Source organism: Adelges cooleyi, unplaced genomic scaffold (genome assembly GCF_023614345.1).
Source record: "Adelges cooleyi isolate 19-005CV unplaced genomic scaffold, UGA_ACOO_1.1 ACOO_flye_CR_arks_rails_tigmint_CR_PRNA_17, whole genome shotgun sequence".
NCBI lineage: Eukaryota > Metazoa > Arthropoda > Insecta > Hemiptera > Adelgidae > Adelges > Adelges cooleyi.
The window spans coordinates 536,712-550,624 of NW_026095827.1; the positions used below are offsets into that span (position 1 = coordinate 536,712).

The 13,913-nt window shown below is 33.4% G+C and overlaps 1 protein-coding gene across 1 annotated transcript; it reads left to right on the forward strand.

The window, feature by feature from the left end:
* Nucleotides 1-10,315: 10,315 nt before the first annotated feature.
* On the forward strand, nucleotides 10,316-11,098 carry LOC126833069 (uncharacterized). The gene has a single exon (XM_050564197.1). It carries the CDS (start codon nucleotides 10,316-10,318, stop codon nucleotides 11,096-11,098), a length of 783 nt encoding a protein of 260 aa, XP_050420154.1.
* The last annotated feature ends 2,815 nt before the right edge of the window (nucleotides 11,099-13,913 follow it).

A 13,913-nucleotide genomic window follows, 5' to 3' on the forward strand; every position in this document is an offset into this window, starting at 1 on the left:
GCAAACAGTTTGTTTTATGCAACTTTTTGACATACAAATTTTAGTAAAATTTTGACTTTTAAATGATTAAAAATTAGGATAATCAGCTCATTACAAAAATTTCAATAAAAATTGGACATAACCAGTGGAAAGAAGGTCTATATGTTTATCCATAATGACTGGTATGTATATCTTTATTTCTATCAATTTCTATCTTGAATGTGAAATAATAATTTTAATCTATGTCAATTTTATACTTATCAAAATATGTTCCAATTAATTATTCAGAGTTGCTTGGAGGGAGTCAGAATCATAGTGATGATTGTGTAAAAGGATATAATTAATGATTAAATAGACTTACACAGTTGAAAGCAGCTCTGGATTTGATAATATTAAATAAGAAATGCTCTCGAGTTTAGGTTCTTTAAACTTATTACTACTTGTTTCGGTTCAACCATAACTAAAAAAAGTTATATAAAATAATTTAAATTTATCAATGTAAAAATCAAAAACAATTTACAGCTAATTTTTCTTTATTTTAAAGGTTATTTTTGTTAAATTTATAGGAAATCATTTAAATTTCTTAAAAGCTTTTGAGAAAAACTAATACTACGTTATCATTTTAAATTATAACAAAAAATATTTTGTAAAATAAAAAAATACAATATTTAAAAAATACTAAAAGTATTTTAATCAGATACGTTTAGAGGATCTCCCGTATATAGTGATTGAATTTTGATAAGACAAAAGAAAATACGCACTGGTATTAGTTTTATATTCAGCATTCCTTAGAAAAATAATAACCCAACTTCGTTTAAGAGAAAGCTCAGGATATAATAACTGTTCAAAGGTATGAATTTAACGGAATGTACAAAGTATGCATCTAAAAAATACACATAATTATAAAAATATTTTTTTTTCGATAAACTACTCATTTAACGTAGAAGTAATCTCCTGTTATAATATTATGTATAAAATATCAAAACCCTGCATAATTATTAGAAATAATTTTTTTAATTACTTTGATAGAATTTCACTATAACATCTAAAGTAATGTTATTTTAAACAGTTAAATATAAGTATAAAAGTTGTATTGAGCTCAAATATTTAATGAACTTATTGCAACGCGAATAATATTAGAAATCGAATTGCGCAGAATTTATAATCAATAATAAAATAATTTTAAGTACTTACGTTTTACAGCTCATTCAATGATACAACATTTAAGATGTAATCTTAGAAAATTCGAGAAACAATACATATCAAAACGTTTTATGAATCGAAATATTATGCAAAAGAGATGACCAAAGCAGTTTTTCTTGCAACTGATAATTCGTGATAAAAACCAAATGCTACATAACCTCAAATTAATTGTTGTGCCAACAGCAAATTCACAAAAAAACCCGCCAAAAGGAAATTCGTTTTATTTAAATCAATAAATTTAGTTTTTTTTAATTTTATCATTGCGTTAATTTTATACTCGATAAATATTGTGTGTTTTCTACAGTAATTTTATACCATTTTTTTTCTCTCGAATTATTATTATTAAAATAAATTATTCGTTTCTTCTTTTATTAATAAATAAATTAACTAGATGAAGGAATATACCCATTTCATACAAACTATAATCAAAATATATTTTAACGAATAAATTAGATCCAATAATAATTATAAATTCTATGTTGATAACAGCATGTTTACTTACAATTTATCTATTTCCTATATCATAATGACTTGCATAATCTTCACAATTTAAATGTAGAGAACAAACGAAAACCCTTGAGAAAAGTTGTAGCGAATTCCTTTAATTTTACTAGATTAGATTAAATAGTATGTTAAACCGATTAATTAATCTGTGATAGTACCTATACTGTTTATACATTTATAATGGATGAAATAAAACTATACTACTACTTTTTTCCTTTTATGTGTTCCTTAGCTTTAGTGGTTCGACCCGTTTGGTTAACTAAGCGTATCAAATTAAAAAAAAACAAAATGGGTGAATAATTCAAACCACAAATACAAAAAAAAAAAATGTATCATTTACTTGTCTACGTTTATAAAATTATTGTGGACTACTTTTAAAAAATATTTGACATTTCTTACACAAATTTGTTTTTTACTGATTTTACATCGAAAGTATATATAGGCATAAATTTAATAATTTTAATCTTAAATTATATTCTATTTTCTAAGAAAACTAAAAATGACTAATAAAAAATACAGCTTTTAATTTTTTTCTTTCAAGGTTTATATGTAACAAAAATTTAACAAAAGACATGAATTTCATAAAAAAAAAATATAATAATTAATATTAAATATATTAATTACATTTTTAATATCAAAATTAAAAATGTATTTAATTTTACCCTTATGGTTGAACTATTTATACTATTTGTTAAAAATATCTATGAAAAACAAGAAAACATCATACAACTATTCAAACTATGCAAACTATTTAAAAAAGTCAACGAGTTAAGAGGAAACCCCAATTTGAGATTTCTAATGAGTATAAATAATAAATAGTTTTAAAAAAAAAATTATAAAAATATTCACTAGAACAAATGTTATTTCATTTGTTAAATCTCTGTATGACACCATGTATATACAATTATACAATTATTGTTCATATTATATTATAGTATAGGACGAACTGATAAACATCGCCGCTTTCTCGAGAGAAACTCTCAAGTACGATTATGATAAAATAAATCGTTCAGTAGCGTAAATATAAACACTAGTTTAACGATAGAGCAATTTGGTTGACTTCTCAACTTGTTAGCTTACTATAAAAGGGAGTTACAAAGCCATCCTACGATATATTTTTAATTTTAATAACCGATTTTTGGAACATGCATAATTTTAATAATAACATAACGTTAATGTATTTTCAAAATCACTTTTCTGGTTATTCATCAAAAATAAAATACAGTTTTTGTCATCTTCTTATAATTTTTGATTTTTTTTTTTTGATTAAGACAATATACCTACCATTTTTTATTCATTCATTCGAATAAAAGGTCTTAAGACGTTAATAGTTTTGGCGAATTATAACTTTCTAAAGTTCCAGATTTAAATTCCGTTTTTCCAATAAAAAACTCAACAAGCATATCTTAATTACACAGGTTGTGCTAAAAGAGATTCCAAAATCACACCTCCCTAAATTCTCTCATTGAAAGGGGAAAACACAATGACCTTGACATAACATTGTATGATATATACCATAACTGATTCACACAGCTTGTGCTTTAATAATTTAAAAAAACCGTCAACAAGTCAGCGCTAGGTGAACATTATTATAACGCATGCTCCATATGGCATATCTAAATAATGTTTATAGTCTTTTTAAACGTGTACGATTTTTTTTTTTACAGAAGCGGTTACTGTATTTTCATTTATGTAAACAGTGGAAATGAAAACGCACATCGAATCCCTCTAAGTGTTTTTCTACAGAAAAAAAAAATTGTGCTTTCAAGTAAACGCTTAGGCGAGAATTCGACAAACAACACTTCTAATAAAAAAACGGTAATTTTAAATCTTCGTTTACTCTCGAACTCGGTGTCACTTTGAAATCACGTGCGCCGATTTTGGAAAATATACAAAAACTCATCTAACAATTGAAATAATTTATACATCGCATTGGCCTAAAAATGAAACTCCAAATTTGTTTGAAATTGACCACGAACTTTTGGCGTCACCGCAATAATAAATATTTTAATATTGAGTACAATACAATGCAATGGGCATTTTTTAAATCGATAAATCTATTTTATAGCTTCGACGCTTCAATTAAATATTTAACGATATTTACTCAGAACATATTGTCGCATCGTTGTGTCGATTAAACAATAGTATAGTTTATCTGGTGTCACATAAATCAAATTTGGCAGCATAGTTTTTTGAAACCCTATTGCTATTTAGCCATTACCTAAATTATGGTATCTGGCCGAGGTTTAAATAGGTAGTGTGTATTTAAAACGACAACCTTTGGGTGTCAAAAATAATTGCAAATTATTAAAATGAAAACTTTAAAAGTTAAACTTAATCATTTGGGAGCGGGTTTAATCTTTAAAATTTCTTCAAAAAAATATTTTTTGAGTTGTGGTAGTCTTGTACCAAAGGCGTGACATAATTCGCGTTTTTTTTAAATTAATTTATCATTGCTTTTGTTGCATTGGTTTGCAATGATTTTTGTTTTCGATTTGTGAACGAGCTTTAGTAATTGAAATAATGATATTGTGTTGACTTATGCCGTTTCTTTAGCGTTCTTTCCTTTAGTCCTAATTATTTTTATCAAAATTATTACTATATAAATACTTTTTTTAAACACTATCGATATTTTAAAAATTAATACTATTTGATTTCGATTGATTTTCAAACCGCAAAAAACATCATAACAAATCCTAATTTAACCCAACAGCAATATTAACAAACCGACAATTAGCGATAACAATCTGATTGCTATATAATATTCAAAAATTGGGTTTGAGTTAAAAATCTTATATCTAACAAACTTAACATAGTTGTCCTTTGTTTTTAGGGTTCTAATTAAGTCCTATAAAACGTGTTCATTACATGGTTAATTTTTTTTTTTACGTGTTTGTTTTAACAGTGTCTGAACCTTCGATATATTGTATTGCAAACCGTCGAACAACTTTCTTCAATTAGGCGCAAGTCTGTAGATCAGAAATCGTATCTATATAGTACTTTATTGAGTCAAAAACTAAAAAAATTCTCGTCTTCCCCTTTTGAACGTTGACAAACCAAAAAATATTTTTACTAACCGTTTCCCCAAAAAGGGTGGAAAATTTTTTAATTAAATTTTTTTAGGTGAATTTTTAGGGCTTAAGGTCTGTAAATTGTACTGGAGGTAGACCTAGAGTGGATCAATTAGATAATATACGATTTTCTCGAAACTCTATAGTCAAACTTTATTTTACTAACCAAATTAATTAGGTGAATGTTGTACGGAAAATCCAAAAAAAGACAACAAGTCTCTATGTTACACAATTTCATTTACTGTTTATAATAATTAACAATTACTACGGTACGTGGGAAAAACGACTACAACTTATTATAGACAGACGACCAACCCTAATCGCATTCATCCCAAAACTAAACATGCAGTTTTAAGCACATATTATTGACATGTAAGTGCCATCTATGTTTTATAAGCATGCATAAGTATTCTGTATATTGTTTAGGAAAAAATATTTAGTATGTAAACATGATGGTTAGGTTAGGTTGAAATACAATTGATTGTTTTGTTCAAAGAGTTCTTATGATACTTAAATTTCATAAGTCAGGAGGCGTGTGAAAAAAAATTCATATTGTTGTCGATTCGTCATGACAGCTCGATAAATACCTACATGTTTTTTCTCGAGTATTCAAAATTGTTCGAAAACATAAATTTTACCCAAAAAATACATATTTTACAATACAATGATGTCCTATAAGCAGAATGAGAAGGCCATTCGAGTTAAAACCAATCGAGTAAAAAACAAAAAACAAATATTTTCTCCACCCACAAAAATTTGAATAAACTAGAACTTAATATTAAGCTAACAAACAGAATTGTTATCTATCAATTGAACAATCCTTATAATTATAATATCGTGATGCATCATTTGTATATGCGACCGTCTGGATACCAAATTGGTCAGAATGCAACGGTATACCACCGCACTGCTCAATTCCCCAGAATGGTAACTCTTGTCTCTTGTGACCGACCTAAGAAAGTCGTAGAAAAAAAAAATTATTTGTTTATTTTGCAGCTAAGAGCCACGACGATTTGGTTAAATTGTAAAATATTGTTTTTATAAAATATGACTGTTCTTAGAATGTATAGCTTTAAAAGTTCGTGTATTCAACAGGTCTTTTTCGTTTGTTTGCAATGCGACAGTCGTTGTGAAAAAAAGTGCTGTATGGATTGTACGAAAATAATATATCGTTGGTTTTTGTACACCGCGGAAAATTTTAGCTGTAAAACCAAAAATGCTTGTTGAATAGTATATATTTTTATAATATCATCCTACAGCAATAGCTTAAATTCTAATTTAAAGTAGCAAAATTTCTTAACGGGTAGAATAACACAAGGGTTCCATCTAAACGTTTTAAGTTAGTTTTAAGTTAGTTGAATACGAATGTACATGTAGGTTTTCGGTAAAATGTATGTGAGTACATATTAGAGTACCTATTACAATGCAAGAAAATAGTTCAAACGTTAAAAAAACAAAAGTTTTTAGGCCATATAAATCGATGGATTTCAATTTAGGTTATGTTACCTGGAAGTCTGAACACTAGTCAAACGTGTGAGTGTAAAACGAATAGCTGACAAGAAAACAGTCTAAAATCCACATCAGTGTAATGTAAACATGTAACCATGTTGAAATAGTAAACCAGCTATGTATATAAACGAACAACGGTGCACTGCAAAATGTATTTCTCCTTTTTACTGTTTCGGTCAAAGTATAAACCGTATAGACAAGACACGAGGAAGTCACTTTAAAACTGTTCATTTAACAAGCTGCTCTATTTGCTCATCGTCTTAAGAATTTGTAAGTATCTTACAATAGTATGAATAAACTTAATACTTATAGCTCCGATGGAAACTTTTCTTTTATGTAATTGAAAGAAAATAAAAGTTTAGAGAGACAAACGCTATACTAAAATTCTACTTTTTCATTATTTAACTTAATTTATTGTTGGAAAAAATAGTTTCGTACTTTTTTCATAACAATCATTACCTACTTAATTGTTATATTTTAAAACAAATACGACATTACAGGGTGATTCAATTAAAATCATTAGTTGCCATTAAAAAAAACCTAAATTCCCCCTTTTTGGCCTTCAAGTATTGTTGATAAAAATTTTCAAAATATTGGAAAATATAGTACAATGTGTACCGAAAAATCTTGGAAAAAAATATTGTTCAAAATATTAATATATTCCGAGAAAATTAGTGTCTTATGCTTAATGAATCACCCTGTATATTACCTAAAACGTAAACCTCTTTCGATTAAATCATGAATGTTTTTGATAGAAAATCCATTATGGGTCGAGTAGTAAATTCGAGTGTAAAACGTCTTTTTTTTTTTGTAATATACTTACTTTACTAGTAAAAAAATATATATTTATTTATCAATTGTGACTTATAAACATTGCTTTTATGTTTGTTTTTAATTGCAGATAAAATGAAACTGGTCTGTGTTTTAATACCGTTTGTCTTTTTTGATGTTTTGGCAGAAAGAAGTAATAATTTCATTTTCATAATAAAAAATAAAAAAGTTAAAATTAACCTTTTTTTTTTTACAGGGCCATACACGTACAGCGAGACCGTGGCCATTACAAGTCAGTAAAATGTTTGATCATAAAGACGAACTTTTTATTTTTTTAGTAGTATATAATATTATATTTATACAATTTCATACACACTGATTTTAATCATATTTTTAAAATTATTTACTACAGACGACTACATTCAGTTTGTTTGTAATTATGCTGATCCAATAATAAGTAAGAATATATAGATATATGTTGGTATAAAATGAATATACCTGCTCCACTTAAGTATTATTATTTATTTATATTTTCCTAATATCCAAATTAATTGGAAAATGTTTGTTGCTCAAAAATGCCATACGAAATATTTATATGTATAATAGTCGAATGGTTTATAAATAAAAATGTATTGTTGTACTCAACTTTTTTTTATAGCTCAAACGGATGGATTGGAGAATGCGATTGATTTAATTGTTAACAAAAATGAAATGCCAATTGGTAAATAGTTATATATAAAAAACAAAAAAAATAATAACAAAATTAGCTTTTCAATTATTATATTTTATTTATATGAAAATAAAAGCAAAAATGTTTATTTAAATACATATTTTATCAGTGATAAATTTTATACTGTCTTTTTCTATTCGCTAAATTTGTGTTAATTCAGTTATTATGTTGATTTTTATGCATTAGCTAAAAGTTTCCGTTTAGTTGAATAAACGAAACATCCATCGCCATGCATGAAAACAATACAGTATTAAACTTTATCTCGGGAGGTGCATTAGATTTAGACTGCTTTAAAAAATTTATCAGTTACAGCTTTTATTTACATGTGAGCAAAACTAAAGGCGAAGAGTTCATTAGATATTTACAATTTTTTTTTTCTTTTTCAAATATAATTATAATTATAGCTTTTTCAAAGTGCATAATTTAATATTTTCTCAACTTAAAAATTATTGCTTTGTCTTTAGGATTACATTATCGAATAAATCCTAAATAAATAAGTAATATTTTTTTTGTAAAAATATTTTGTAAATACACTAAAATTTCTTAAAAATAGCAACTCCAGTGATATATTTTTTTCAGTATATATATGTTTTGGTATCGATGCGTTGTGAAATTTGATAAAACAAAAAATTAATAAGTTTCATTATGTATATCTCTGCCATGAATATAATAGTTTTAACTAGTGTCAAGTTTTATTAAAAATTACCTTTACAATACTTTATTTTTTCCCAATTTTGCTACTAAAATAAATATTTTTATGGCTTACAAGAAGTCAATTCGATTTATATTTTTTATGTAATAAATAAATAATTCTATTTTTAATTCGAGTTGAGATCTACAGTTTAACTATCATCACTTTAGCTCTTCAGCTTATACCTAGCACTGAAATTTGTTAGACATCCTGTAGGCTTCTATACTTCCTAATTATCAGCTAATTAGTATGTAGACAATTGTTGTAGTAAAGCGATTTCTAAGATATAATATGCGAAAAATTTGGAATGGTTTTGTTAACGTACTGCACGTTTAACATTTTTTTTAACGTGTCTCGTTTGAACATTTACTTTTGTATAGACCAATTTCAAGAATGGAGTCATTGGAACAACTGTTATGACAGTTTACAATAACGAGACTTATGTTATTGACGATATCGACAAAGTTTCGGATCCTTCGTCAACGTCTTCTAAGAAAGATGGCACGAAAATGTCGTACAACCAATACTATAAAGAGGTATTAATAGTAATTTTCAACTAAATTTGTAACGTATGTACGTAATTAGTCATCTTGAACTCGATATAAATTAGAAATGAAATGTTCAAATACGCGGAGGTAGACAACCCATGCTGATATCGAAGAACAAACAAAAATCTGGGGTGGAAGAATCTTTGGTGTATTTGGTTCCTGAACTGTGTGTCATGACTGGATTAACTACACAGATGCGGTTATCATCATGTGCTATACAATTATATGTAATGTGATATTTATCCCTGATCTTTGCATTTGGTACTATATCATACTTCATAAATAAAAACGTTTTTGACATTTTCATGTCTTAGCTCTGGCACATAACCCTGGCAAATAACCGAAAAAAGCGTTACCTAATAAGCGTTATCATAAAAGCGTAACAAAAAAAATCAGCCATTTTTCAGCCAAGTCTGCAACCACGATAGAACATTTTCATGTCTCGTTGAAGTACCGAATAAATTTAGATTAGTTGTGGAATGATAATTAAAAAAAAAAAATTACATGGAGCTTCCAGTTACAGCATAAGGCCAAGGAGATTAAAAAATTATGTACAATCAAGTTTCTGGCTAAAATTGTAGTGTTTATTATCTGGCCAAAAGTAACGCATTTTTGGTAACACTAAGTAAATAACGCTTTTTAGGTAACGCTTTTTCGGTTATTTGCCAGGGTTATGTGCCAGAGCTAAGACATGAAAATGTCAAAAAAGCGTTACCAAAAAAGAAATGGGGTTAAAGATGAGGTTGGGGGTGAGAATTAGCCGGTACATAACCGAAAAAAAGTGTTACCAAAAAAGCGTTACGCTGTCACGCGCCGCATGGTAACAAAAACTACGAAGCGACGACGAAAGACAATTATCGGAAAGACCATTTCGGATCCATTTCGAATGTTAATCTATTACGCTGTTATCTGATATGAGATAAGAGATATTGTGGCGGCGCACCACCACATAATTTCTCCCCGGTAGCGGCAGGCCCCGTGAAGACGGTTGGTCACACCGCTCAAGCGCCCACTACCATCGACAGCGTGCAACGGGACCGTCCTCCGGCCATCGACCTCTTCTCTCAACGACGCCACCGAGTGTAGACGTCCGAGAACTTTCTGCGCTTTTCTGCTTACTACATTTTTTTGTTAATCAAAATAAATCTTTTTGTTATTATCTATTATTTTTATATTAATTGAGCTCATTTATTCGCGTTAGCGCTCACGCGTCATCGTGACCGCTACATTGGTGACCTCGAGTTTCGAAGTACGCATCGTCCGTTGTTAGTTGATTTCGCCCGGCACCCGCTCGTTCCGTTTTGCCGCCATGATCGAGGAGCAAAAACAAAACGATGTTTCCGTCAACGCGATCGCCAACGTACGCCTCCCGTCGTTTTGGAAACAATCGCCTGATTTTTGGTTTATACACGCGGAATCCGTGTTCGCGAACCACCGCTTGACCGCCGACAGTACTCGCGTGAATTTCGTCATCGGTGCTTTGGACGAAGATGGCGTCCGCACCATCGGTGATCTCCTCGGGCCAACCGCGTCGTATGATGCAATTCGCACACGTTTGATCGACGCTTACAGTCTACCCAAGTCCGTTCGCTTCCGAGAGATCGTCAAACCCGGGGGCATGGGCGACCGTAGGCCGTCACAACTGCTCCGCGACATGCGCAGCGTCATGCCCGCCGGTATCGGCGAGGAAGCCCTGAAAGAGTTCTGGTTACAGAAGCTGCCGTCCAACGTCATGGCCATCATCGCCAGCCTCGACGCCCCTCTGGACTCCTTAGCTTCCCGCGCGGACAGAGTAATGGAAGCGTCGAGCCCCCAGTCCGTCGACGCCCTCTCCAAGGACCAAATGGCAGATTTGGCTAGTGCGGTGTCAGCGCTGTCTCAGCAAGTCCAGTCGCTGACAAAGATTGTCAACTCGTCGAAGGACGCCCCGCGGCAGCGACAACACTCATCGACGCAGTGGGCCGCACAGCAACCAACACAGGCGTGCTACTACCACGAGAAATACGGCAACGGCGCTCGCAATTGCTGCCCGCCGTGTAATTTCAAGCCAAAGGCGCAGGACCACGTTACCTCCGCGCCGGCGGAAAACTAGGCGTCACGGACAGGACTCCCGCCCTGCATGCCGTGAGTAAAAATACGCGGGTACACGTGAACGACCTCCGCTCCGGCAGGTTGTTTCTTTTTGACACGGGCGCCGAGATTTCGGTCATGCCCCACGACCACAGCTCACGACAACCATCCGACGTCCGCCTCACAGCTGCCAACGGAACGCATACAAAAACCTTTGGGCCCAAGACGCTCAACCTCGACCTCGGCCTCTCACGAACGTTCACCTGGACGTTCGAGATGGCCGACGTTTCGCGCGCCATCATCGGGGCCGATTTTCTTCATTATTTCGGCCTCCTTGTCGACGTGCGGCGACATCGCCTTGTCGACCCGACCGACAAACGAACAGTCACCTGTGCAGTGACTTCCGCGGTTTCCACGAGCGCCCCGCTGTTCGCCGTCACGCGCACCCACGATTGGGACGAATTACTCCGAGAGTTTCCGAGTGTAACACGCGAGTCGCCGGTCCCGGAAACATTTCTTCACGGAGGCGTGGCCCGTCGATAGTATGTGCGCACAAACCGTCGCCTCCACTCTCGTGTCAAACTGGATCGCTCGCTTCGGGGTTCCGGATGTCGTCACGACAGATCAGGGTCGGCAGTTCGAGTCCGAGCTTATGAGAACACTCAACACCACGTTCGGCATTCAGCACGTCCGCACGTCCCCATACCACCCGCAAGCCAACGGCTTGGTGGAACGTCTACACCGGACGCTCAAGGCGGCACTCACCGCATACGAGTTACCGCATTGGACACGACACCTGCCGATCGTTCTCCTCGCGCTGCGGAACACCGTCAAGCAGGACATCGGCGCGGCTCCGACGGAGTTGGTTTACGGGACATCCCTCCGGCTGCCCGGTGAACTGTTTCACTCGGCGCCGCCCGAACCGACGGCGCATGACCTCGTCGCCGCGCTAAGAGATTCAATGGCCCGACTTCGACCTATACAGGGGACAGATCATGACTCGGGCAAGCGCATCTTCGTGCCCACTCAGCTCGACAACGTCAGCCACGTTTTTGTCCGGGTCGACGCACACCGCGCGCCACTTCAACCCCGTTACGAAGGGCCGTACGCCGTGCTCGAACGTCGTCCCAAGGATTTCAAGCTGCAGCTCGGCAACCGAACGTCCTGGATCTCCGTGGACCGACTTAAGCCGGCTTTCATCTTACGCGACGATCCACTCACCGACCACTCTTATGCGATGCGATCGATCAATCACCTTCCGACATCAAAAACAAACGGGTCTGTTTTTTCTTCTTTGCCGGGGGGGAGTAATGTGGCGGCGCACCACCACATAATTTCTCCCCGGTAGCGGCAGGCCCCATGAAGACGGTTGGTCACACCGCTCAAGCGCCCACTACCATCGACAGCGTGCAACGGGACCGTCCTCCGGCCATCGACCTCTTCTCTCAACGACGCCACCGAGTGTAGACGTCCGAGAACTTTCTGCGCTTTTCTGCTTACTACATTTTTTGTTAATCAAAATAAATCTTTTTGTTATTATCTATTATTTTTATATTAATTGAGCTCATTTATTCGCGTTAGCGCTCACGCGTCATCGTGACCGCTACAATATGTTGTACGTTCAACGTTCAAATAAGAACTAAATAATAAATTCAAAATAGTATAATTCTCTATATATTAAACGGTGTTAACGAGACATGAAAATGTTCTATCGTGGTTGCAGACTCGGCTGAAAAATGGCTGATTTTTTCTTTCTTCTTCTTTCTTATTCTTTCTTCTTTTTTCTTATTCTTTCATCTTTTTTCTTCTTCTTTCTTCTTCTTATAAATATACACAAAACATAAAATATACACACAATTTAAATATAAACTTATTCTCCATTTATTCTTCTTCTTCTTCTTCTTTTAACTACAATTTGTACTAAAAATACTATTTTTCCAGAGGCCTTGGTTACATATAAATCGATAAATGGACATTTGCCAACGAATATAGTAATATACAGAGACGGCGTCGGTGAAGGGCAGCTTCAATATGTCCACAAAATTGAAATCAAACTGTTCAAAGTAACGATTATTAGTTTGTTGTAAAAATGTGTTAAGAAAATTTTAGTGAATTGTAATTTATAATTTTTTTATTTTTTTACTATAGGCGGTTGTTAAGCAATTCTACGGCGATGCTGGCGTTCCCATGGCGGTTGTCATAGTTACTAAACGTATAAGCACCAAGTTTTTCACAAAACATGGCACGCGTAACCCTCAAGCCGGAACAGTTGTAGATAGTGTCGTCACCGACCCCAATAAGTAAGGGACTGTAATTATTATGTTATTAATCGTATTGCTATGAGTTATTGCTGTACATCATGGTAGATCTAAATGGTAAAAACCTATGAGAGGTCAAATTCAAAAGGTTGGTTGTAAGGGCTGTCAAAAAAAAAGTTATGAATGGTGTAAATAATACAGTTTGTATAGTGCTCTTTTCATTTCAAACACTTAATCGTTTCATTTTAATTATTTATAACGTGTTCATCGTTTGAATATTGATAATATTTTAATTTTTACATTAATAACTTGAATGACATCATGATATAAAAAAAAAACAAGGGGCAGACGTACAATGCACACAAATCGGTGTGACTAGATTTTATAATTATTGTGTTGTAAATTGTAGTATTTTTTCTTTTGACAAATTTTAGATACGACTTCTATTTAGCATCACAGCATTCGAGACAAGGAACAGTGGCGCCTACGCATTATCAGATTATTGAAGACACTTTAAATCTTCCACCGGATCATGTGCAAAAACTTACATTTAAACTGTGTCATATGTACTTTAATTGG

Coding starts and splice junctions, on each gene's coding strand:
- LOC126833069 (XM_050564197.1), top strand. CDS start 10,316: ATGATCGAGGAGCAAAAACAAAACGATGTTTCCGTCAACGCGATCGCC.